Below are 21,151 nucleotides of genomic sequence, written 5' to 3' on the forward strand. Positions count from 1 at the left end.
GGATGAGGGAATGAACGACTGAAAAGAATAAGTGATTAGGGCCCTTGGTCCATTTTTCTCTCTCTTTCCTAGCACAAGGTCCTGCACACAGTAGGTGCTTGCTAATATTGAGCCAATGACAAAGTGAGATTTGGAAGGTGGGTAGGGAGCTGTCTTGTTGATTTGTTCACTGAATGAGCTGGGCTTGGTACACAAAGCGAGTGAGTGAGTGAGATGAATACATTTCTGAAGCTGGCCAGCATCTTGTTTTATTAGTTTTCCTCAGGTTCTCACACTGGCTCAGGCACCCCGCAGGTACTTAGCTCACATTTACTGGGCTGTCCAGGGCCCTCCAAGAGTTTCCGTCTCTGCAGAAGGGATGGAGAAGAGAGCAGGGTGGGGTGGGCCCCTGCTGCCACCCTTTCCTGTTGATCAGGTCCACACAGGTGGACAGGAAACCACAGGGGCTGCTGGGAGCTGCTGCCCAGGCTGGCCTTGAGTGGCTGTGGCACCCTGCCAAGCTCCAGGACTGCTCTGCTAGGGAGCAGCACCCCCGGGACCCCTCTTCCCAGCCCTGTTAGTTGTTCTAGATTTAGAGCAGGCCGTACCAGCCTGTGGCGGCCGTCGAGCCACCGTGTCTCGGTGCTGAGGCCCGTTGGCCCCGAGGCCTGACCCAGGCTTCCTGCGAGCCTGCAGTCAGAACGAACACGCTGACCTGAGTTTCTTTTCCCACCATAAAAGGGCATAAAGAGGTTCTTTCACTTTGGGCTAGGGAATCCTGTTCCCCATCACAGGCTGCACATCTGGCTTCTTCAGACTCCTCCTCCTGAGGAACCATACCCCAGAGGCAGCTTCAGTAAACCTGGTGGCCATCTTGCCATTCATAATTATCGGCCTATTCCCTTTAGAGCAGTGTGAGGACTGCTGGCTGGGACTCCAGGTGCTGAGTGTGAGATGGGGTTCATGTGGGGTGCTGGCCAAAGAGCCAAGCCTCAGTCCCCCTGGGCCAGGCCACCCTGGAAAGTGTCATCATGGTGCCCACTGCTGTCAGCCAGGCTTCTGCTTAGTGGTAGAGCTCTTGTCTGGCATCGGGGAAGCTCTGGATTTAATCCCAGAGCCCCAAACAAACTATGTTGTGTCCACTTAAAGAAATTCTTATATATATCTAGTTTGGGGTATAGGATAAGTAGGTGTTGGGCTCCTTAAAAGCTTCTCAGTATACAGCCAGTGCTGGGACTCACGATTTTAGTGAACTGTGATAATCTTGACCTTAGATGAGGCACACTATAGCCCCTGGCTCTTGGCCCATTCTCTTACTCCTTGATTCTTTTCTTGCTTATTATTGTAGTAGGCAGATGTACCCTACTTCCCATGAAGCTCCTAAGCTACTGACCCGGTTGACGAGGTCCTGAGCATGACAGCTGGTGGCACACACACACACACACACACACACACACACACACACACATGATGGGCATGACCATCTTGCTGTCATGATTTCCCAAAATGTGGGTGTCCCCTCCCTCATCACCAGGAAGGGTGACAGACACCGGTTCACATGCCTCTACAGTGAGCACGTGCTGCGCCTGCAGGTCCCCAGCACTCCTCATGAGCATCCTGGGCTCCTTCCCATGGCCGGGACAGAGCGCCGTAGTTGGAAGAAGCATGCAGGAGAAAGGGCTTGTTTTAGCTGACACTCTTACCGGTCAGTCTTCATGGAGGGGCGTGTAGGCAGGAACACGGGCACCTGTCACCCATGGTCAAGAGCAGAGAGAGGCCGACTCTCCCTTGTTTGCTGTATGGTGCCCACTTCCATGGAGTTCCCACCTCCTCGGGCCGGGGAAGAGCCGTGTAGACAGTGGTTAAGGGCAGGGCTGTGCAGCGTTCTCTCTGACGTCCAGGTCATTTTCCGTCAGGAACCCGGGCTCCCCGGGGCTGCAGGAGTCCTGGACCGCAGTGGTCTTTTAGGCTACAGTGAACAGTGGCCTGGCCTTTCCTTCGCAGCCTCCAGAGGGGCGCTTTCTGCCTGGTGAGGACACAGTGAGGACAGAGTGGCTGAGCGAGGTCTTTTCTGTCAGGAAGGGGCCTGAACATTGACTTCTGAAGTTTTCTGTGGGTAAAGGCAGAGGGAGATAAAATTGTACTTGAAGATTTCAGTTGCCATGGCCACAGGGACACGGCAAGCCATTCTCGCACAGGGCCTCCTCTCTTGGTGCCAGGGAGTGGCATTCAGATCCTTCTTCTAATAAGGGGTTTCAGGCATGTAAAGGCTGGGAACACTCGGAGGCTGAGGCCTAGTAGGCCTGTGTGGTCAGCCTAGTGGTGAGGAAGCAATGGACTGATGGGGGACAAGTCAGAGTGTCTGAGTGTGTTCTGGGTGGGGTCAGGTGAGGGGCCTCAGTGGATGACGTGTGTTGGGGTACAGGAGTATAAAAGCTCATGGGGGAGGGGTCGAATGGGGGAAACCAGAAGCCTGAAACTGGTGTCCAGTCTTACCCGAGTGGGAAGCTAGTGGTCGTGGCTAAGGTCAGACGGCAGAGGGGAAAGAGGATTGAGGGAGCATGGCACACTTCCACCCTGACACAGCTGGTGTCACCTCCCACTGCAGCAACAGAACCAGGAGGGTGAGCGGAAGAGGGACCAGGCCAGAGCTTGCCTGGGGACTGGGGTGAGCGTGGCTGATGGGGCCCAGGTGCCAGAGGAAGGTGAGTCCTGTTCAGGGCAGAGCCCTCTAGTGGTGGGAGGTAGTGCTGGAGTCTGAGGGGGGTGGGGGAGGGGCTCAGGGTACACAGGGTCAAGCTGCAGATGAACAGGAGGCAAATGTTCTAGCTTCTAGCTTCCGAAGTAGGTTTTGCCTGGGTTCGGATGCAGCTGTGCCGCTGTTGGTGACGTTCATCAAAGGCAAGGCAAGCCTTCCCCTGGCCTCACAGTGGACCCCTGGCTGTTTGCATCCCATCAGGCCAAAGTCCCCACCAGCCCTTGCTGTGGTTTTGTCAGAGGCTGAACGTGAAACGACCTCGTGATGCCCAGCCAGGCAGTGAGGATGCCGCCGCCTCTGTTGGCTTACCTGCTGAGAACACAAACAGGACCGTGTTGGCTAGATACGACCTGTGAACCAAGGATGAGTTTTACATCTTTTAAAGGTTGTGGAAAAGCTACATGTGACTTTGTGCAAAACCAAAAATAGTCGCCATCTGGCGCTTCCCAGAGATAATCTTAAGTCCCGAGTCCGTGGCTCAGCATAGGTTCTTCATATTTCATCACGACAGAATGGCCCCAAAATGGCCGCCAGGTTCCACCATCCTAGGAAGCCTCGGTGGCACTTGGAGGGCTGAGCCAGGAGGGAGGCTCCACCCTGTCACCTGCCCATCAGGCTGCTCAGCTGTCCCCAGCCAGGGTCTGGAAGCCAGAGGTTATAGCAGCTGACCCTCACAAGATGCCTGCGAGAACACGGTGCCTCAGGAGTCCCGGGGGACAGAGGGCAGAGGGTGGCAGGGCTGCACGGATGGCGGTGGGAGACTCGGGAGCCGGGTACGGTGGACGGCGGCAGTGGCTGTGGGTGGAGGGCAGCAGGAGGGTCTCAGAGCTGGCCAGGGGCGGGGGTGTGGCACGGTGCTACAAACAGATCAGCCAGTCTCTCTCTTCCTCGCTCCAGGCTTCATTTTTGTGTGCCGTCCGCAAAAACTGTGTACCCTGGTGCAGTGCACCCTCAGGGAGGAAGGACCAGGGGCAAAGCCTGGGTGCATGCGCTCCAACCCTGGGTCCAGGCTCCTGGGTCCTGAGTCAGCGAGTCTCAGACTCAGGAGAAAGATGCTTGCAGGCCTGTGGGGAGATGCACTGGATTGGAGGACCTGGGGGTCCCGGCAGTGGGGGAATTGACAGCTTACTTTGCCCTGAGGTGTGTGGGTGTGTGTGTCTGTTGGGGGAGGGGTGGCTCAGAGGAGTGTAGCTGTGAGAACCTGGCCCAGGAGAACGTCCCCAGCAGCCTTCCTGCGGCTGCTTTGAGACACGAGGAGAGGGCCTGGGCCAGGGAGTGGTGGTAAAACGCTGGGGTTGGTGGGGGCATCAGAGTGGCCACCATCCACTTGCCAGCCGGGCTGCGGCAGCTAAGAGGGCGAGCAGGGTCTCATACTCAGACAGGCCACCAAGCGGGCACCCTGTAGCCTCCACTGCCTGCCCGATCCCTCATCCCTACCGTGCACGCATGTGTGTTCTCCTCACATAGGGTCATTTTTACTCTCTTTACCAAACACAGGCAAGCTGAGGAGGCAAGAAGCTTGCCCGGGGTCACACAGCAATGACCCAGAGAGGCCAGGGGTGGCGCTGTGAGGACCTCCTGGGTCAGGGCCAGGTCTGCCCAGAACCGGTAACCAGACACTGAGGTGGGAGTGTGCCTCCCCTCCCTGCGTCCTGGCTCCTGAGCATCGTGTATCTACCCCCTGGGGCAGTGCCATGACCTCCCATAGCTTGGGCAGAAAGCCAGGGTACGGAACAGGGAAGAGGTGGCCCCCGATGTGAACACGGGGTCCTTTCTCAGCCTCTGTCATCAGCGCCAGCTGCCTGTCCCGGCAGCTGAAAGGCTCACCGGATGCCCGCGCCTCACTCTGGAGCCTGATTCCCTTTTCTCTGTAAGCCTCCCAGCCTCGGGTGCTGCGTTACAGTGGCACAGGCGGGCAGATGTGCCAGGAAGGTGAGTGAGAACCGAGGTCTGAGGGGGGAGGTTGCTGCTCCTCGGCCCTGGCAGCAGGCGGCTGTCACCGCTCCAGCCATCTGTGCTCCTAGCCAGCGGGTTCCACACCCAGGGGCACTAGCTGAGTTCATCAAGCTTCTCCTAACTCCTTATCACCTTCACTGTGACCCCAAGGTCTTGGGGTGATACTCGAGGACAGCTCAGCCAATCACTTCTCTTCTCAGGGGCCAGCCCCCTACCCCCACTTCCCAGTCTACTTATGCTTCCTGGTTTATTGATCCAGGTGTGGGTGGAAAGAATGGTGTGCAGCTCCATCAAGGGCAGGCACGGCTCTGGGTGCCAGGCAGGAAGGCTGCGTTTGAGGCCTTCCGGTCTACACTGGGCCCTGACCTCTTGACTCCCCAGTGAGGCCCGCTGACCACAGACCAGCCTTCCCATGACAGGGCCACACCCAGCATGCCACAGTGTGAGAAATGCTGCTTCCCACCAGAGCCTGATGGCCCACATCGCTGTTGCTAGAAAGTCCTCCTTCCTGGTGATCCCCACCCCCGCCCAGGTTAATTAACAGTGTGCCTCTGAAATGATGGCTAGAGAAGATGAACAGATGAACACAGGGAAGTGCTCAGCCTGGTTATAAATAACCTGGGTGGACGTGAAGGTGGAGGCCAAGATGCTACAGTTTCCCTCTTATCAGAATTCCTTTCCCGTTGCTATGGAAACTGGCCTTGGGATGCTGGGAGTTCTGTGAGTTGGTCCAGGCCTCAGTCATTGGTGTTTACATGGTGGGCTGTGGGTAGTGTCTTTCTAGGGTGCTGGGTGGGCCAGATGTAGCCCAACTGCCCCTGGCTAAGCAACTGGTCGGTAAACCGAGTCATGGCCCAGTATGCTCAGTGGTTTGAGGGAGGCTTCTTGGAGGAAGGGGCGTCTAGCACATCCTGATCTTGGACCTGGAGTGAAAAGGGGTGGAAGGCTGTCCCAGAGAGAGGGAACAGCATGGCGGGGATGTGTAGAGCAGAGGGCACAGAGGGTGTGGCATATCTTGGGATGGAGGCCTGTCCAGTGCCTCTGTGTCTAGAGCAAGTAGGAGATGAGTGGGCGAGGGGAAGGTCCCAGCTCATCACCACCTGTGCCACAAGCACCTGCTGCAAGGAACCAGAGGCACCTAATGGATTCCCGTGGGGCCCTGGACAGCCCTGCGTGTGTGGCCTGCCTTGGATATGGTATCTAGGGTCGCTGAACAAGATGATGAGCTTAGACTAGAGTAGTGACAATCTCTTCAGACACCTGTCCCCCCCTCCTCGCGGAGGGCTGGCCATGCGCTGGGCCAAACCAAAGGGGTTTGCTTAAACCCTTTGACGCGAATGGGCTTCACCCCACTCTACCCACGATATTAGAGCTCATGTAGCTCAGGCTAGCCTCACACTCCCTGTGGAGCCAAGGATACCTCTGGAGCTCTGATTCTCCCGCCTCTAACTCCTAAGTGCTGGGATCCCACCCCTTCCCTCTGTCGTGGGTTTATGTGATTCTGACTTCCGGCAAACTGGCAAGGATTGGCAAGGACCCTCCTGAGAGAGTCACGCACTGAGCCCTTCGCAGATTCTCTTAAGTGAACAGCAGCTGGGCAATAGTGAGCTGGCCTCAGAGGTAACCCCAAGCTGCGAGTCAGGCCTGGGGCCACAGGGCTCTGTCTGAGGGAAGGAGACTGGGTTTTCTCAAGCACGTTCCACATGTGGGCCTGGGGATTCATTTCTGGACTGTTAGCTGGACAGGCGTGGGTGTGTGTGTGTGGGAAACAGTGCAATGACCTGTTGGCAGCTCCCCAGGGAACCCTGGGAATTCAGAGTCCCACTGAGTGGTGGTCACAGTCATGGAAAGGCCTTGGTGGCAGAGCTAGCCCTCTTGGGATGGTATGTGACTTCTGGCTTCTACCCTGAAGTGATAAGGGAAAGAGGCAGTGTGAAGGTGTTGCGGCCAGAGGGCCCTGGAATCAAGTCCCAAGTCCCACGCACCCACTCAGTGACAGGAGTGTGGCCCTGGAGCTCTCCTCACCCAGCTGGGCAGTGAGGGTGACTGTGACGGAACTCACCCATGCAGTCGTCTAAGAGTTAAATGAGGTGAGAGGTGGGCGGCTCGGGGCTTGTGAACGCCTTTGAGTAATGGTGTTCTTATCAACAGCATAATCGTCCACTTCCTTAGCCTGGATGTACAGTCTGCAAGGAATGTGAAGATAGTGAGGTAAGGGAGGCCTGGGTTGTGTGGGGTCAGCCGCCGGCTGTGGGGCGTGAGGGACATCTAGGAGGAAGAAGAGGAGGCGGTCTTCACTCTAGGAATCGATATAAGCAGTGTGTGACCCTCCAAGAGTCCAGACTAAATATGGCCACACTTCTGGCCATTTCCCATTTCAGTACTCGCAGCACTCCTATTCACCCATCCAAACCCCTTCCAGACACTCCATCCCCTCTCTGCACCTTTTCCTCCTTGCCTTCAGCATTTTTCTAGGTTGGGTTCGGCATCTCTGTTTCTGTCCCTGGCTCTCAGGTCACAGGCACGTCCTTTCCTTTTGGCTTTCTCTTCCGCCAGATTTGGGAAGGAATGGTGGGGTCCAGGCTTGGGGTGGCCTGTGGGGAACCTTCTCCCTTCATACTTTAGATTTAGAGAGACAGGCTGAGCTGTGCAGGGACCGTCCACAGCTCTGTTCTTGTCAGCTCAGATGTATGTGGAATAATTGTTTGTTGAATGAATGGATGAGTGAGTGAGTGACAAATCCCTCCCTTCTTGAGACCTGTGGGCTCCCTGCCCCACCTCACACTGTGGTTTTCATCCTAAGTTCCTTCCAGGCCCCTACAGCTCCCCCTTTTGCACATTCCTTATGTAAGGAAGATAGTTTGCTTTTAGGATGCCTGCGGTGTCCCCAGAGTTTCCTGGAGAGAATAGCATTTGCAGAACCAGGCCTCTGGGGGGATGCCTGTGCTGCCCCAGATTCAGGAGTGATGCTTTTTATAGCCCCAGCACGTGGTGATATCGGGAGCCAGAGCAAGCAGCAGGCAGCTGGCTTCCCGCTCTCCTGGGCTCCTGGGCTCCTGTCTCTCGGAAGGAGGCTGGATGCTGAGACCCACAGCAGCCTCCACGCTGGCAACTCTACCGCTTACAGCTGTGTGACTCCGGGCTGGTAATGTCACTTCTCCCGGCCCAGAACTGTCCATCTATACAATGGAACAGAGCTTACTGTATTGTTGGCAAGAGCAGGTGAGGCAGGTCAGTGACAGTGAGGCAACATGGTGGTGCTTGGTAAAGTAATTTGATGAGGCAACACTGTGATGTCATACGCTATTGCATCCCAGTGACATCATTACCCTGCCGTGACATGATACGTGGGGTGGAGCAGGGTGCTCTGGGGTTCGGCCACAGCTGGTCTGTGGGGGACAGTGATGATGGTGGCAGAGTGCTCTGTGCCTGGTGTCATTATGAAGAGACAGGTGGAGACTCCTGTGCTGGTGGAGGAAGCCGGGCCATAGACTTGAGCAGGGACAGAGCTGGGGACACACAGGTGCCCACTGAGGATGGTCTCCCTGTGGACAGGGACCTAAGATTTGAGGTTTTCATTTATTTATTTATTTTGCTGGCTGGTCACTGGGGTGACCCCTGGGTGTAGCTCTGAGCCAGAGATTGTGTTTTAGGGATGGCACAGGTGGACTCATGGGCAAAAGGCCAAGTGTACTTTCTAAAAGTAGGGACAGGCAGGGGGCCAACCAGCCACATCCATGCCAAGGATGCACTTGGTTTCATTTGTGAAACAAATCAGAGAGGTTTAGTTACTTGCTCCGTGGCATACAGCATCTGCCCCAGCTTGTCCACCCCTTTCCACGGAGCACCCAGCCTCTCATTCCTACGTGGACACTGTGATGGGAAGGTTTAAAGCATCCACCGCTGTGGGTTCTTCCTTCCAAGGTGGAGTCTCTCCTGTAACATCCACCATGAACTGCGGGGTCAACCATCACACACACCCTCCTCCTTTAATTCCAAGCATTTCCAAGTCATGTAAAAATGATACTGTTGGGGGCTGGAGAGATGGCTCAGAGGTTAAGAGCACTTTCGGAGGACCTGAGTTCAAGTCCCGGCAACCACATGGAGGCTCACAACCAGCTACAGTGAAATCTGGCGCCCCCTTCTGGCATGCAGGTGTACGTGCAGACAAACATTGTATACATAATAAATACATCTTTAAAAAAATGATGCTATCCACCTCATAAAACCTGTTTGCTCGTGCCAGCCCCCTCCTGATCCCCAGATTTAGCGTGTCTGTCTGTCACCATAGGGCAGTGTTTAATCTGGGGCATTTAGCTTCCTCTAAGAAATATTATGGGTGCTGCACCCACCCCACCCCCCAAGCCTTGTGTGCGACAAGAACTGAGATCACTTTAGACCTGTCATGCCTCTCATGGCCCTGCTTCCACCCAGAGGCTGGAACAGCTTTCACCTCTGTGTCCAGATGGCCTGTTACACCTGGGTTCCCCTCCAGTTCTCGAGGGGTTTCTGGGACAGATGGGAGGGCTTGTCTGTCTCCTCCTGTCCCCTGCATGCCTCTGGTTACCTAGGGAGGTCTGTGAAGTGGCCTGAGGCAGGGGTTTCCTGTGAATTCCTTGAGGAGGCCAGAAGGCCTGACTAGAACTATGGGTGTAGCTGCCGTTGGGGGCTGGAGAAGGAGTCAGGTCCCAGTGGAGGTGGGGACTGGCCCTCGCCTGGCGTGGCTCCTCATCCACATGCAGGGGTACAGGCCAGGACCACGACTCACCTGCTGGGCACACAGTCCGACCTCATGAGGCCCTCCCTCTGCTGTGAGCCAACCCTGCTTTACCCCCATAGTTCCCTGTGGACTAGATCCTGGCTCGTCTCAGGACCCTTGAGCCTCCTGTGATCAGGAGACTGAGGACACTTGGCTAAGTGGCACAGCTTCTTGTCTCCAGGTGACTGTAGTTAGGAAGGTGGCCATTGGTCCTGTTCTCCGGGTCTGACTAGGGCCGGGTACCTGCCTCCATCCTGTGGCCAGCCATGGTGCTGGCTTCCAGCTGGAACCCTGGTGTCTTCCCTGTGGGCCCCACTGCCTGAGCACCCAACAGAGTCACCTTGGAGAGCTGTCCTCATTGTGCTGAGCTCGGGGTCCAAAGCTGATGCACTGTGGGACAGACACTGTGGTCCCTGGGGGCCTCTGGGAGGCAGCCCACCACACACAAGCCTGTATTGACTCAGATCTCTGGGCCTCAGTCTCCCGCTTCAACAAATGGGATCCTTCAAACATTCATCAGGCTTGGGAGGTGTCAGATCAGTAGCTGTGTTACATCCCTGTGGCCCTCCATGTCACATGGCCATGTGCCTGGGCCAGAGGAGGTGTCACTGTTAAGTGAATGAGAGATGCTGGACCATGGGATCCCAGAATGAGGAGGAACGGGTGGAGAAGGAGGAAGAGGAGGCAGCTGCCTGCACAACACGGTCAGAGGGGACTTCAAGATAAACTTACTTTGGCAAGTCTGGTGTCTAGAGAGCAAATATTTATTCAGGACAGAGGTGAGGGGGTGGTACAGAGATCACACCAGGCAGTTGGGCTGATGTGGATTTCAACCTTGGATTTGGCCTGGCTTTTGAAAAGTCAATATTTTTGAGTCCTCACAGTGGGCAAGTTGCAGGTCAGACCTATCACACAGCAGTGGAGAGGGAGGCATTTTCAAGCAAACTTTGATAGCTTTACCTTGGACCAATGAATCTACCTCTCAGAGCTGGCATTTCTTCACCTGTGGAAGAGACAGAGAGGGCATGGGTCCCGACTGGAAGGCCCAGAATCTGCCCCGATGCCCCTCCCTGTCCAATGCCCACCCTCTTCTATTTTAGCACCCCACTCCCCACGAGCTCCACCCTCAAGGGTTAAAACCAAGTGAGCTCACGTGATCTCCTGAATCATCCCCATGGCACCTTGTGCCCAGCCTAGGGAAGGGGCAGATGCTGTGCCCCCAAGTTCCCATGGCAACCCCTGTCTGTACCAAAATACAGGCACCTCAGCCCCAGCCCCAGCCCCAGCTCCACCCCCGTGGGGAGCTCAGGGCGGGTCACTTGCACCCTCTGTCCTCCAGGAGAGGCAGCAGGGGTAGTCGGGGGAGGGGGCAAGGGGAAGGAGGAGGAGCTGATGGCGGAGGCTTAGCCTGGAGCTCGCCAAGTGCAGTCGGAGGCAGGGAGAGGAAGCAGAAGGGTGCCGCCGGGAGAGGGAGACAGACCGACAGCCAGCCACAGGTCCTCAGACTCCACCTGAAGCCCCAGAGGCACAGACCAGATCCGGCATCCCTCCCCCTCCCCCGGGGGCAGCCGCGCCTCCCTCCCACGCACGTGCCCCCACATGCGAACACACCCGCACGCCCAGCAGCCACGTCTCTGCACGGTGCTGCCTGGGCTGGGTAGGCAGTCTGGCACATGAAGTCCCCGAGGGACAGCGAGCGAGTTGAGACTTAGGGGGAAAAAAAAAACAAAACTGGGGCTGACGCCAGCTCCCTGGGCGGCCACCTCCCCCACCTCCCGAGGCCCCTCCTGCATTCCTGGGCTGTGTGCCCCTCGCCAAGACAGGGGGCTGATGTCATTCTGGGCTGCCGGGCCAGGGGACCCGGGCTGGGTGTCCGCCTCTCCGGAAGCGAGTGCACTGCCTGCTGGCCAGCAGGTTCAGCTTCGGGTTTAGCGGCTCCGGAGGGAGGACTGGAGGTCCGCCTAGTTCAGGTGAGAAGGACCTGGAGGGGACAGCGGGAGTGGGGACTGCAGTGGGTGGGGGCTGCCAGGTACGCATGGGAGGGCTACCTGCATGGAGGGAAGTGAGTTTGGGGTGCCAGCCCCCTGGCCCAGCTCCTCACAGCCTCCTGCTCCTTGAATTCAGCAGGGCTGGCCCTGGGGACTAGAACTGGACGTCCTGGTTGGTTGACTTGATGCTCCTGGTGGCCCCGAGCTGACCCGTCACTGTCCCTGTTTTGTGACCCTCGGATGCCTGTCGGGCGATGTTTACTTTACTTGGGCTGATGTGCTCTGCCGGGTTTTCCATCGGAGCCCAGAACTTCTCCCCAAGGACCGCCACCGACAGAAGGACCAGGACCTTGGCAGCGTTGGCCTCCTAACTGCCTCCGCCTGGCACCCCCCTCCTCCTCCAGGCTGGCCTCATGGATTACCTGGGTGACAAGCTTTCGGTGGCCCAGACGCACATGTCTCAGTGGGTGGGCACGGTGAGGAGGTCCTTCCAAGAGGCCCTGCACCTTGTGACGGCCACGGTGGGCGCCGAGCGGAGCGGGGAGCCTGCCGTCCGCAGCACCCCCTTCAAGCGCACATCCTCCTTCAGACACCTGGCCTCTCGCAGCCGGGAGTCCTTCCGCCGCTTCTCCGCCCGCAGCCAGCAGAGGTTTTCATCCCTCAGGAAGAGGCAGCCGGACTCCGAGGCCCCTGATCTTGTAAGCTGGGGATGTGTGTGGTTTAAAATAGCAGGGCAACCCTGGGAAGGTCCCTCGGGCTCCCGGGAGGGGGCTGGCTCCCAGCGGCCTCAGGGAAGGACCTCTTCCGTGTTGAGGAGAGTGGCCCCAGGATCCTAAAGGGGAGGTAGGAGGCTGGGCCGGCCGCCCTGGAGGTGCAGCCCCCCCTCCCCAAAGCTGGCGGGGAACTGACTCCGGGGCTCCTCGGTCTGTCATCGGGCTGTTTGTGGACTCCTCGGGCTCCCACCGCACAGGCTCCCATCTCTATTTTTAGGGAAGCTTACTTGACACCTGCTCCTCCGTCTCCTCTAGCCCTCCCTGGGTGACCAAGCGGTCTTGTCACATGCATGCTGAGTTAAGGCATGTGTGCTCGCCATTGATCGGACGTGAGATCTAGAGTGATTTCCAAGGGGCGGAGCCTCGTGACCAGGTGGCAGGTGGTCTGTCCCACTGGCCTGGGCTTGTGTGAGCAGCCAGGCTACGGTGGAGTGCTCGGGCCCAGATACTGCATTCCATGCTGTGTCTCTTAAGGGCTTGGGGACCAGGTAGGGATAGCCAGTGAGTAGAGAGCTGGCCAGGTGGCATCAGGAGGGCCTGGAGATGGAAGGGTGGCAGCAAGGTGCGGGAAGTCTGGCTAGGGACAGAGGCAGGAAGAGCTTCTCTGCCTCCCTCTTGGCAGATGGTCTCTCAGACCTTTGATAACTTCAGGGGCGCTCACGTCACCAACGAGAAATGAGCTTAGCCCGAGTGCCTGGCATCTTCAGACATCTGGCCTCTGCCCCGGGCTGAGTTGGCCCAGTTCTCAGGGATGTATGAGGCCAGGCCTGGGGGCAGTCAGCTCTTTGTCACCCGAGCCAGTGTTGGTTATGTGACCAGTATCGGGCAAGAGAACCCTGAGTAGATGCTCTGCACGGAGAGGACCCCAAGAGCTCAGACCTACCCCAGAGCTGCACTCAGCACTGAGTACTCTACTGGCCTGGGTCACAGAGGAAGAGGTAGGGGCCCACCCAGGCCAGAAGCCATGCCAGGGGCTGTCAGGGCAGGGGTGCCTCCTTGTGTGGGGGTCTGCACCCATTTGGGGCTTGAGTCCGAAAGACAGAGCCCCACCCATCCTCTGAAAGGTGTGACCTGTCTGCAGGAAGGATCTTTCTCTGCATCTGTTTTTCTCTGTCTTTGTATCCTTCTGCCCCCGGCGGTTCCCTCGTGCCTGCTCCCAGGATTCTCTCCAGGAATGCCAACTCTGTTCCCTGCCCTCTGCTCCAGCTCTTCAGGTGCTGTGTGACTTTGAATGTTGCCCTAAGTCCTTTTGCATGTGGAACATGCTTACACAGTGACAGCCCAGCCTCCCTGGTGGCCAAGCAAGTGCATGACTGACTGACACAGTGTTCAGGCTATCACGTGGGACACCTGGCAGCGCATTAGTGAATTGGTGTGGGCTTCCAGGCCCTTCCCACTTATGCTTGGCCTCGGCTGTGGGCAAGGCTGGCACTGGTTCAACCCATTCTCAAGTCTCAGTTTCCTCCTCTGTCCAGTGAGGGGCCCATGGGCTTGTTCTGAGATGCTGTCAGCACCCTGCTGGTACGTGATGGGTAAACACTTGTAAATCTGTTGGGTGCCAGGTTGTCCTACAGTGTGGCGTGGGGATTCCTGTTTTGCTGCAGATCCCCCTGCACGAGGTTGGATCCTCGCCAGCCTTCTCAGATGTGTTGCCTTAGTTGGACCAGCATCCTCTGCTCTCTCTGTGCCTTCATTTCCCCCTCTGAGAAATGGGATGCTGGGCGGACAAGGAGCACTGTAGCCGTGGGCATGACACCCGGGCTTTGTATGGTTCATGTGCGTGACAACCAAGCCCTTTTTCCTCAAACCCTGCCTCCAGGGGTTTCCAAGTGTAGATTCTGCACACACCCCTTTCACTCTGGACTTCACTTAAATATTTGTCTTATGGGTGGGAGCTTCCTAAAGCAGCAAAGCATGTAGGTAGGAGGGGTGTGGCTTTGAGCAATCATTCCCCTCAGCTCCGTTCATCCAGAAAGAGGCTATGTTTACAGGAGGGTCTGTGGCAGCCTAGCTGGAAAAATCTCAAGCCAGCCTTGAAACCATTGGCTGGTGGCTGGCCTCTAGCTGTCCCAGATAAGAAAGAAGGAAAATAAAACAATACTTTGTCCTGGCCCCAGGAGGCAGGAAGGGCCACTGTGCAGAGAAAGGAGGCTGGGCAGTTAGAGGCCTGGAGAACTGGGGGTGGGAGGGACGGAATGGGGACTGGTGGGGACACAGAAGTACAAGGAAATGTCAGTTTCAGGAGGCCTGGGCATGAGGAAGAACGAGAAGGGTGTGCGTGTGTGTGTGTGTGTGTGTGTGTGTGTGTGTGTATGTATGTATGTATGTGTATGGTGGAGGGGCTTGGCCAGGAGGCTCTGCGTACTGCACAAAGCTGACATGGACCTGGCCTTCGGCTCCCCAGGGTGGCTGGCTGAGTGGCCTTAGCTAAGTCACATCAACCATTACTGCCCACCTTACCCTTCCCTTCTGTGAACTGGGCTCCCTGTGACCTTTCTGGTGGGTGATTTTAGCCCGCCTCCTACTCTAAGAATCCCTGCTGTGCTAGTCATCTCTTAGCTTATACATCCTAGCTATGAGGATGGGTTCTGGGACCCTCATGTGTACCAAGGCCTGAGATGTGTAAGTCCCTTACATATCTGTGTGCGGTCTGCATGTAGGCTCGTGTACACTGTGAGCTGTAAGTGCTTGCAGCAACCAGCACACCATGGTAGCATGGAGGCACCCCAGCATCTCAGTGCAGAGCCAGCCCCTTCCTGAGTACGTTCTAGGCAAGGGCCCACAGGTCTAGACCCCAGCGCCTTTGCCCCAGACTGCCCCTTAGCTGTGTGGCATTCCTACACCTAAGCACACTTCCAGGCCCGGGTGACCCTGCCTCCCTGTCCTTAGCTTAGTTGATCTGCGGAGACCTTAATTTCCAAGTGAGTGTTGTGTAGGATGGATGCGCATGTCTCCCTGGGGCCACTGTCCTACCACCACACCAGGCCCGTCCCTGTCTGGTACAGTCCTAGCAGCCTGAGGGCTAGGTCATCCCCTGTCTCACCTGGCCCAGGAAGCCGTGACTTCTTGCCCTGTGGTCTGGCCCTGCCTGCCTTTCACCCTCAGTTCTTACATCTGCCCTGGAGTAAACTGAGGCTCAGGAGAATGAGTGACTGGGCCTTAGAACACGGAAAGCCTGGGTCCTCTCCTGGGAGAGGCAGGGTGAGTGTGCACCAGGTGATGAGAGAAGACCTTAGCCTGTCACTGGACGTCTCCTTCCTGTCAGTCCTCCGGGCGAGGCGTCACCAGAGTGGTCTCTGTCTCTCAGGGCTACCAGAAACAGAGGCACCAGAAGCAAGCAAGCTAGGGAATGAGTGACCTTACTCATTGTTTTGGTGCTGAAGGAAGTGCAAAGGGCTCCAGGGGCAGCAGAAATGGTTAGGGGAGTCACAAAGCGACACTCAACCCCCCCAAGGGGAGCCCAAGACTGAGCATCAGACAGCAGGGCTGAGGCTGGTGTGCTGGAAGAGGCGCAGAAGGCCAGCGTGACTGTGGCACAAGGATGGGGACAGGGTCGTCAGGACCTGGCCATGCTGGGAGTGCTGCTGAGGGTGTTGAGCTGCACTCTTGGAAGGTTTGGGACCGGAAAGTGCGGTCATCTTGAGCCTCTGTGAAATGCTGGATGCGAACAGAATTATTTATTTATTGAGTACCTACTGTGTTTCCAATATGGTTGTTGCATCTCCTGTTGAGTGCCTTCTGTGTACCAGATATCCATACATTGCATCTCTTCAGTACCTACTGTGTGCCAGGCACTGCTCTCGCCTTTCTCCTGGATCCTGGCCCTACAGAGAGGTCTCAGCTCAGCCACGTGGCTCCTTCTCCCTGTCCTGCCACTACCCACCCAGAGCCCCCTGCCAGGTACCCAGGCTTCCAGCTGCACCGCAGGGCTGGCATGAGGTCACTTGTTCACGGACGGGCAGCGCAGACAGTTTTCCTCAGGTCTCTTTTCACCCGTCCTGGAGGCAGAATGATGTCATTTGGTAGAGAACAATGGTCCCTTTATGGACCCAGAGGGGCCCAAGGCTTGGCCCCAGAGCAGGTGCCTTTGGACTTGCATGGAGGGTAGGACAAAGGACTTGGCTACTCCCCGGGGAGCTGCTGGGCTCCCGCTGGTCTCCCTGCCCTCAAAGTGGGGTGTGTTCATTTTCCATGTGGGAAATACAGGAACATGTGAGAAAACAAAGCAAAGCCCCTCCCCCTCCTGTGGACGAGATCCACTTGGCATCTGAGCTGCTTCCTTCCTGTCTTTTTCCCTTTCCTCTCCCAAACAAACCTCCAGCCTCCCGTGCCCCCTCTTAAGAGGCATCCGATGGTCGTCAGGACTCTAGGAAGCAGTCTTAGTACCCAGGGTGCCTTGCGACCCTGCTGAGTTTGTGATACCTGCTGTCTGTCTGGGCACTCAGGCATCTTCCCATTTCGGGCAGTGGGAAGGCCGAAGAGGGGTGGCCTGTGTCCGAGGGCCCTGCACTTCCTCCCTCCTCCAGCAGCTCCACAGATGAGATGTTTTGTCCAGACAAAGGCCCGTTGCTTCCTCCACGGGAAGCTAAGGCATGTCAGGAAGGAAGCCTGGTATGTTCTGTGTCTCAGGGAGCACTGTGTTTGGGCGCTGCAAAGAAGCCATGAAAGTGGCTCATGCTAGGTTGGTTTCAGTGCAGTGTGGGCCTTGGTCCGAGGCTCTGCCCATTCCTGCGGTGTAAGCACTCCAGAGTCCTCAGGTTCAAGTCTGCAAACCATGGCAGTTCAGCGCTGCCTGGGAAATGTTCTGTTCTGTAATATTTTTATGCACGTCATCGTAAATGATGATAAGATGGCCACAGATTTCCAGGCATGGTGGCTCATACTTTTAGTCTTTACTACTAAGGAGGTGGATCAGGAGTTCAGGGCTATCCTTGGCTATAGGGGGAATTCAAGGCTAACCTGGGCTACATGACACTAGGCTTCAAAAAGCCAAAACAAAGGTTAGGATTTTAGCAGTTGGTAGAATGCCGGCCTATGATGTACAAAGTCGCCAGGGCTGAGCAATGTGGGTGTGATGACACAGACCTGTCATTAGGGCTCTCCTGGCAAAGCCTTAGCAACACAGCGAGCCTCTGTCAGGAGGAACAGTAAAAGCTAGCCGTCACCGTCTCCAGTAAGCTGACTTCATTGTAAGTTTCTAATCTAACTTTTAGCAACGTGTTGGCAGGGGTTGCAGCTGGGCTCATTTGCAGCTGGTGACACAGTTCTGGGAGGATGTGGAACCCTTAGGGGACATGAGCTGGCTGGCAGAGCTGTGTCCCTGGGGGCAGGCGATAGAAGGGGATATGGCCTGAGCTGTCTGTCCCCTGGGTGTGTGAGGTGGCCACTTTGACCCTCCGACCCTCCCACCGTGACAGTGTGAAACCCTGAGCTGTGACAGGTCCTGCCAGAGGTCCGCCTCAGGTAACACACTGCTCAATCACTGGCTCCCAGGAACTCCTCAGCTGCCTCTGGGGTGGCCAGCGGCCCTGCGGTGTCAGGGACCTGGGGATCTGGGGGCTAGAAGTTGAATCCTGCTTCTGCCTCCCACCGGCGAGGCAGGTAGAATTCATGTTTTTTTATGCCTCAGTTTCCTTCCTCTGAAGATGTGGTAGACATCGAGTTTGTGCATGAGGAACGCATTGCACAGTGCTCTGCACGTAGTAGGGCTTCCAGAAAAGGTTACTGCTGTCATGTCCATGTTGTCACAGCGCAGCCAAACGCTGGCAGGCGCAGTTGGTCTGTGGAAGTGGCTACCGCGCCCCAGGATCCTGGAGCAGCCTCACAGAGAGGTCCACAGGGCAAGGACCGGAAGCCGCTGGTCGCCTCTCACTGGGGAACTGGCTCTTGAAGGCTGGGAGGGTGCACCTGAGAGCGGGTCTCCGGGCTGTGGGTGAGACCTTATGTCGAGGCCGCCAGCCTCGTGAGAAACCCTGAGGTAGTCACTCATCAAATTGCCTTCCCTGTGTAGCTCTGGAAATAGTGTGAAAGCATGAACAGCCATTCTGTTACACAGCACTGGGTAATAGATGTATTTCTCACTTAGATCCTCAGGAATGGTCAAGGGACTATTCAGGGTCCACTTCAAGGAAGAAAGGGAGGCTTTCTTTCTCAGGGTTCTTGCCTGTGAAGGAGGCTTTCCTCCCAGCCTGCATTCAGGATCCCAGAAGCTTTGGAGCAAGCCACCCCTTTTAGGAGCTGGCAGTAGCCTAGGCTAGAGTGCATCACTCAGGTCCAAGGTGCTCATCATCCCGTTTAGCTCGCCGTGAACAGCCGTGGACTCCACACACAGGAGAGCCTTGTGGAGGGGCTTATCTCCACACATTCTGCCCCGACATTAAGATGAGGGCCGCTGTCCCCAGCTGGCCTGACCCTGGAAAGGAACATCCTGCAGCAGATTTCACAGGAATTGGAAGTTGTGGAGTCTGGGCTGGGGTTCGGCTCACTGGCGTGGAGGGCTTGCCCAGACCTCCTCCAAGCCCTCAGCTGGATCCCCAGCGCTGCACAGACTGGGTGTGGGGTCACACACCTTTAATCTCAGCACTTCCTTGGGAGAGAGGAAGCTGAAGGGTCGGGAGGTCAAGGTCATTCTTGCCTATGATGAATTATTTAGGGTTAGCCTGGGAGCTCTGAGACTGCCCTTCCCACCCCCACCCCCACCCCCCCAAAAAAAAAAGAAAAGAAAAAGAGACAAAGTTTGTGAAAAAGTTTTATTTTTTTTTTTGCATTTATTTTATAAACACTGATCCAGTATTTCCTGTTGACCTTGCTTGGTTGAAAGATAATGTGGTACAGGTAGAACCAGTTAAATTGGGTTCAGGGGCCTAGTTCTCCCTTTACTCGGCTCTCAGTTCCAATCCTGACTTTGCCGCCAACTACCTAACAGGTGTTCCTCAGTTTCCTTGGGACACACTTAGCACAGCTTAGAGGATGGCGATGCCTCTGGAGCCCCCACCAGCATACCACAGGAGTCCTCTCCCTCCATGTGGGGCCCACAGCTACAGGCGGTCGGACACAGGGTGCGCACTTCTTAGTCTGTGGTTTTTAGCCGGCCGAGTGGTTCTCCACAGACCACGGACTGTATCTGAAGCTGGGCGCCGTGTGCCTTGTCTAAGAGGTGGCAGGATGTCTTAGCTCCTGGTGACCTAAGCAGGCGGCCATCTATGCCCTCAGTCCCTGCTCTCAAAGCTGTGACAAAACACCTTACGAGAGCACCTAAGGGAAGGAAGTGTCCTTTTGGCTCACAGTTCGGGGGCATACAGTCCATCACGGTGACCAGAACATGAGGCAGCTGGTCATACTCCGCCCACGGTGAGGAGCGGAGACCATTGTTAGATCTTGACCCGCCCTCTCCCTTTCACTCACCCTGGAACCACGGCAGTGGGGTGTACCACCCACAGTTAGGGTGGGTCTCCCACCTCAGGTAACCCAGCCTAGGCGCTCCCTCACAGACACACCTTGAGATTCGTCCCCTACGTGATTCTGGGTCCTTTCACACTGACAGTTACGGTTGACCCTCACAGAGGGGTAGGAATCTTGCTGGCCTTGTTTTATAGATGATTAATTGAAGGCCCAGAATGGCTGGTAGTATGGCTGCGACACTCACGGTCCATCAGTGTGGGCTCATCCCTCGCCCTTCACCCCATGGTCTGGGTGGACTGATGGCTTGTGTACCTTTCCTCACGGGTGTGCTGATGCCCAGGTTTGACCCGGGAACTGCACACTGTGGATCTGATTGTGGAAGATGTCCTGGCACGCTGCGTGCTGATGACGATTCTGGGTCTCCGTCTCCCTAACCTCAGGGTTGTAAGCTCTCGGTGGCCCAGGCTATCCTTGACCTCACAGTAATTCTCCTGCCTCTGTGGGATTACAGCTGTGCACCACCATGCCCATCTCCTCTCCCCCAGTTTTTGACAGCCACAGATGCTCCCAGACATTTATGTACCAAATCTGGAAGAGAGGAATGACCTCATCTGAGAACCACCATTGTGGACCTGCAGAGTCCCACGTACGAGCTGGCAAGGGAGGGCTCCAGTCCCTGCTGGGTGCTGGCTGGCCATGTACCTTGTTTTCTGACCCTGCACAAAGCGATTAAAAAATTATCTATCTATCTATCTATCTATCTATCTATCTATCCATCTATCTCTCTATCTGTCTATCTCTCTATCTATATTTATTTATTTGCCATAGACTTGGGAACACTGACTTTTAGCTCAAGAACCTGATTCCTGGTATCATTTGGGGTGGGTCTCTCAGGAAAAGCGATTTTCTCCCACTACAAGTAGAGCCATGTTATTCAACCTAGAGCATGCCATGATAACGGGGTGCTGGGTCCAGAGCCCAGAGAGAGCAGGAGCCTTAAGCCAAAGCCACACAGCAATGAGTGTGGCTTCTGTCACTCACTATCCACTTTACCACATGTCATCTCCACATCACACAGGAGGGTGACAAGCCCAACTCCCACGCCCCCTCCATTGCAAATATCTTTCACAGTCTGTGAGACCCCACTCTGGGCTGTGGGGCTTCATGTGCAAATATTTGCTTTATGCCAAAGCAGGTAACTCCCCGAGCAGCCCATCTCTCACCAGCGCTTCCGCAGGGCCCCCGGGCACACCTGTAAATCCGCATCTGCTCCGCCAGCAGCTGGGAGCCTGTTCTGTTCTTCAAGGTATTTGCCTTCTGCTCTGGAAAGAGAACTGGGTGGGTTCAGGGACCGTGTTGAGGCAGCTGCTTTCTCCACCCTCGGCAGACATCTTGGCAGGAAGAGCCAAGAAGGTTCTGGAGCCTCTGGTGCTGGGTTTGAAGAGCCGCCCACGTGTAGATGAGTAAATGGCTTCATTATCTAGGAAGGTCTTAAGCAAGCCCCAGGAGCCAGAGTAAACACTGCCCAGGGCAGGAA

At 56.2% G+C, this 21,151-nt stretch overlaps 1 protein-coding gene and 1 long non-coding RNA gene across 6 annotated transcripts in view; one reads left to right on the forward strand and one right to left on the reverse strand.

Moving 5' to 3' along the window:
• The window catches only part of Kiaa1671 (KIAA1671 ortholog), a 136,725-nt gene that overhangs the window by 73,727 nt on the left and 41,847 nt on the right, over nt 1-21,151 (forward strand). The window contains exon 1 of one of the 3 annotated variants that reach the window (XM_021646326.2): nt 11,854-12,138. The exons of the other annotated variants lie outside the window; for them this stretch is intronic. Within the exon in view, the coding sequence (XP_021502001.1) occupies nt 11,854-12,138 (285 nt within the window). Of the gene's footprint in view, nt 1-11,853; nt 12,139-21,151 lie in introns of those variants that run through there. 3 annotated transcript variants of the gene reach the window in all.
• LOC110554006 (uncharacterized) lies at nt 10,201-13,412 on the reverse strand. 3 transcript variants are annotated; one of them, XR_009591528.1, is made up of 5 exons: nt 12,441-13,404; nt 11,863-12,143; nt 11,554-11,684; nt 11,064-11,433; nt 10,201-10,455 (listed from the first exon to the last, which is right to left on the reverse strand). It is a non-coding gene; the product is annotated as an uncharacterized LOC110554006 (long non-coding RNA). The 3 variants fall into 3 exon arrangements; XR_009591529.1 differs by having other exon boundaries at nt 10,606-11,433; nt 11,554-12,143; nt 12,441-13,412; XR_002476745.2 differs by having other exon boundaries at nt 11,554-12,143; nt 12,441-13,406.

This window comes from Meriones unguiculatus, chromosome 4, assembly GCF_030254825.1.
Source record: "Meriones unguiculatus strain TT.TT164.6M chromosome 4, Bangor_MerUng_6.1, whole genome shotgun sequence".
NCBI classification, from domain to species: domain Eukaryota; kingdom Metazoa; phylum Chordata; class Mammalia; order Rodentia; family Muridae; genus Meriones; species Meriones unguiculatus.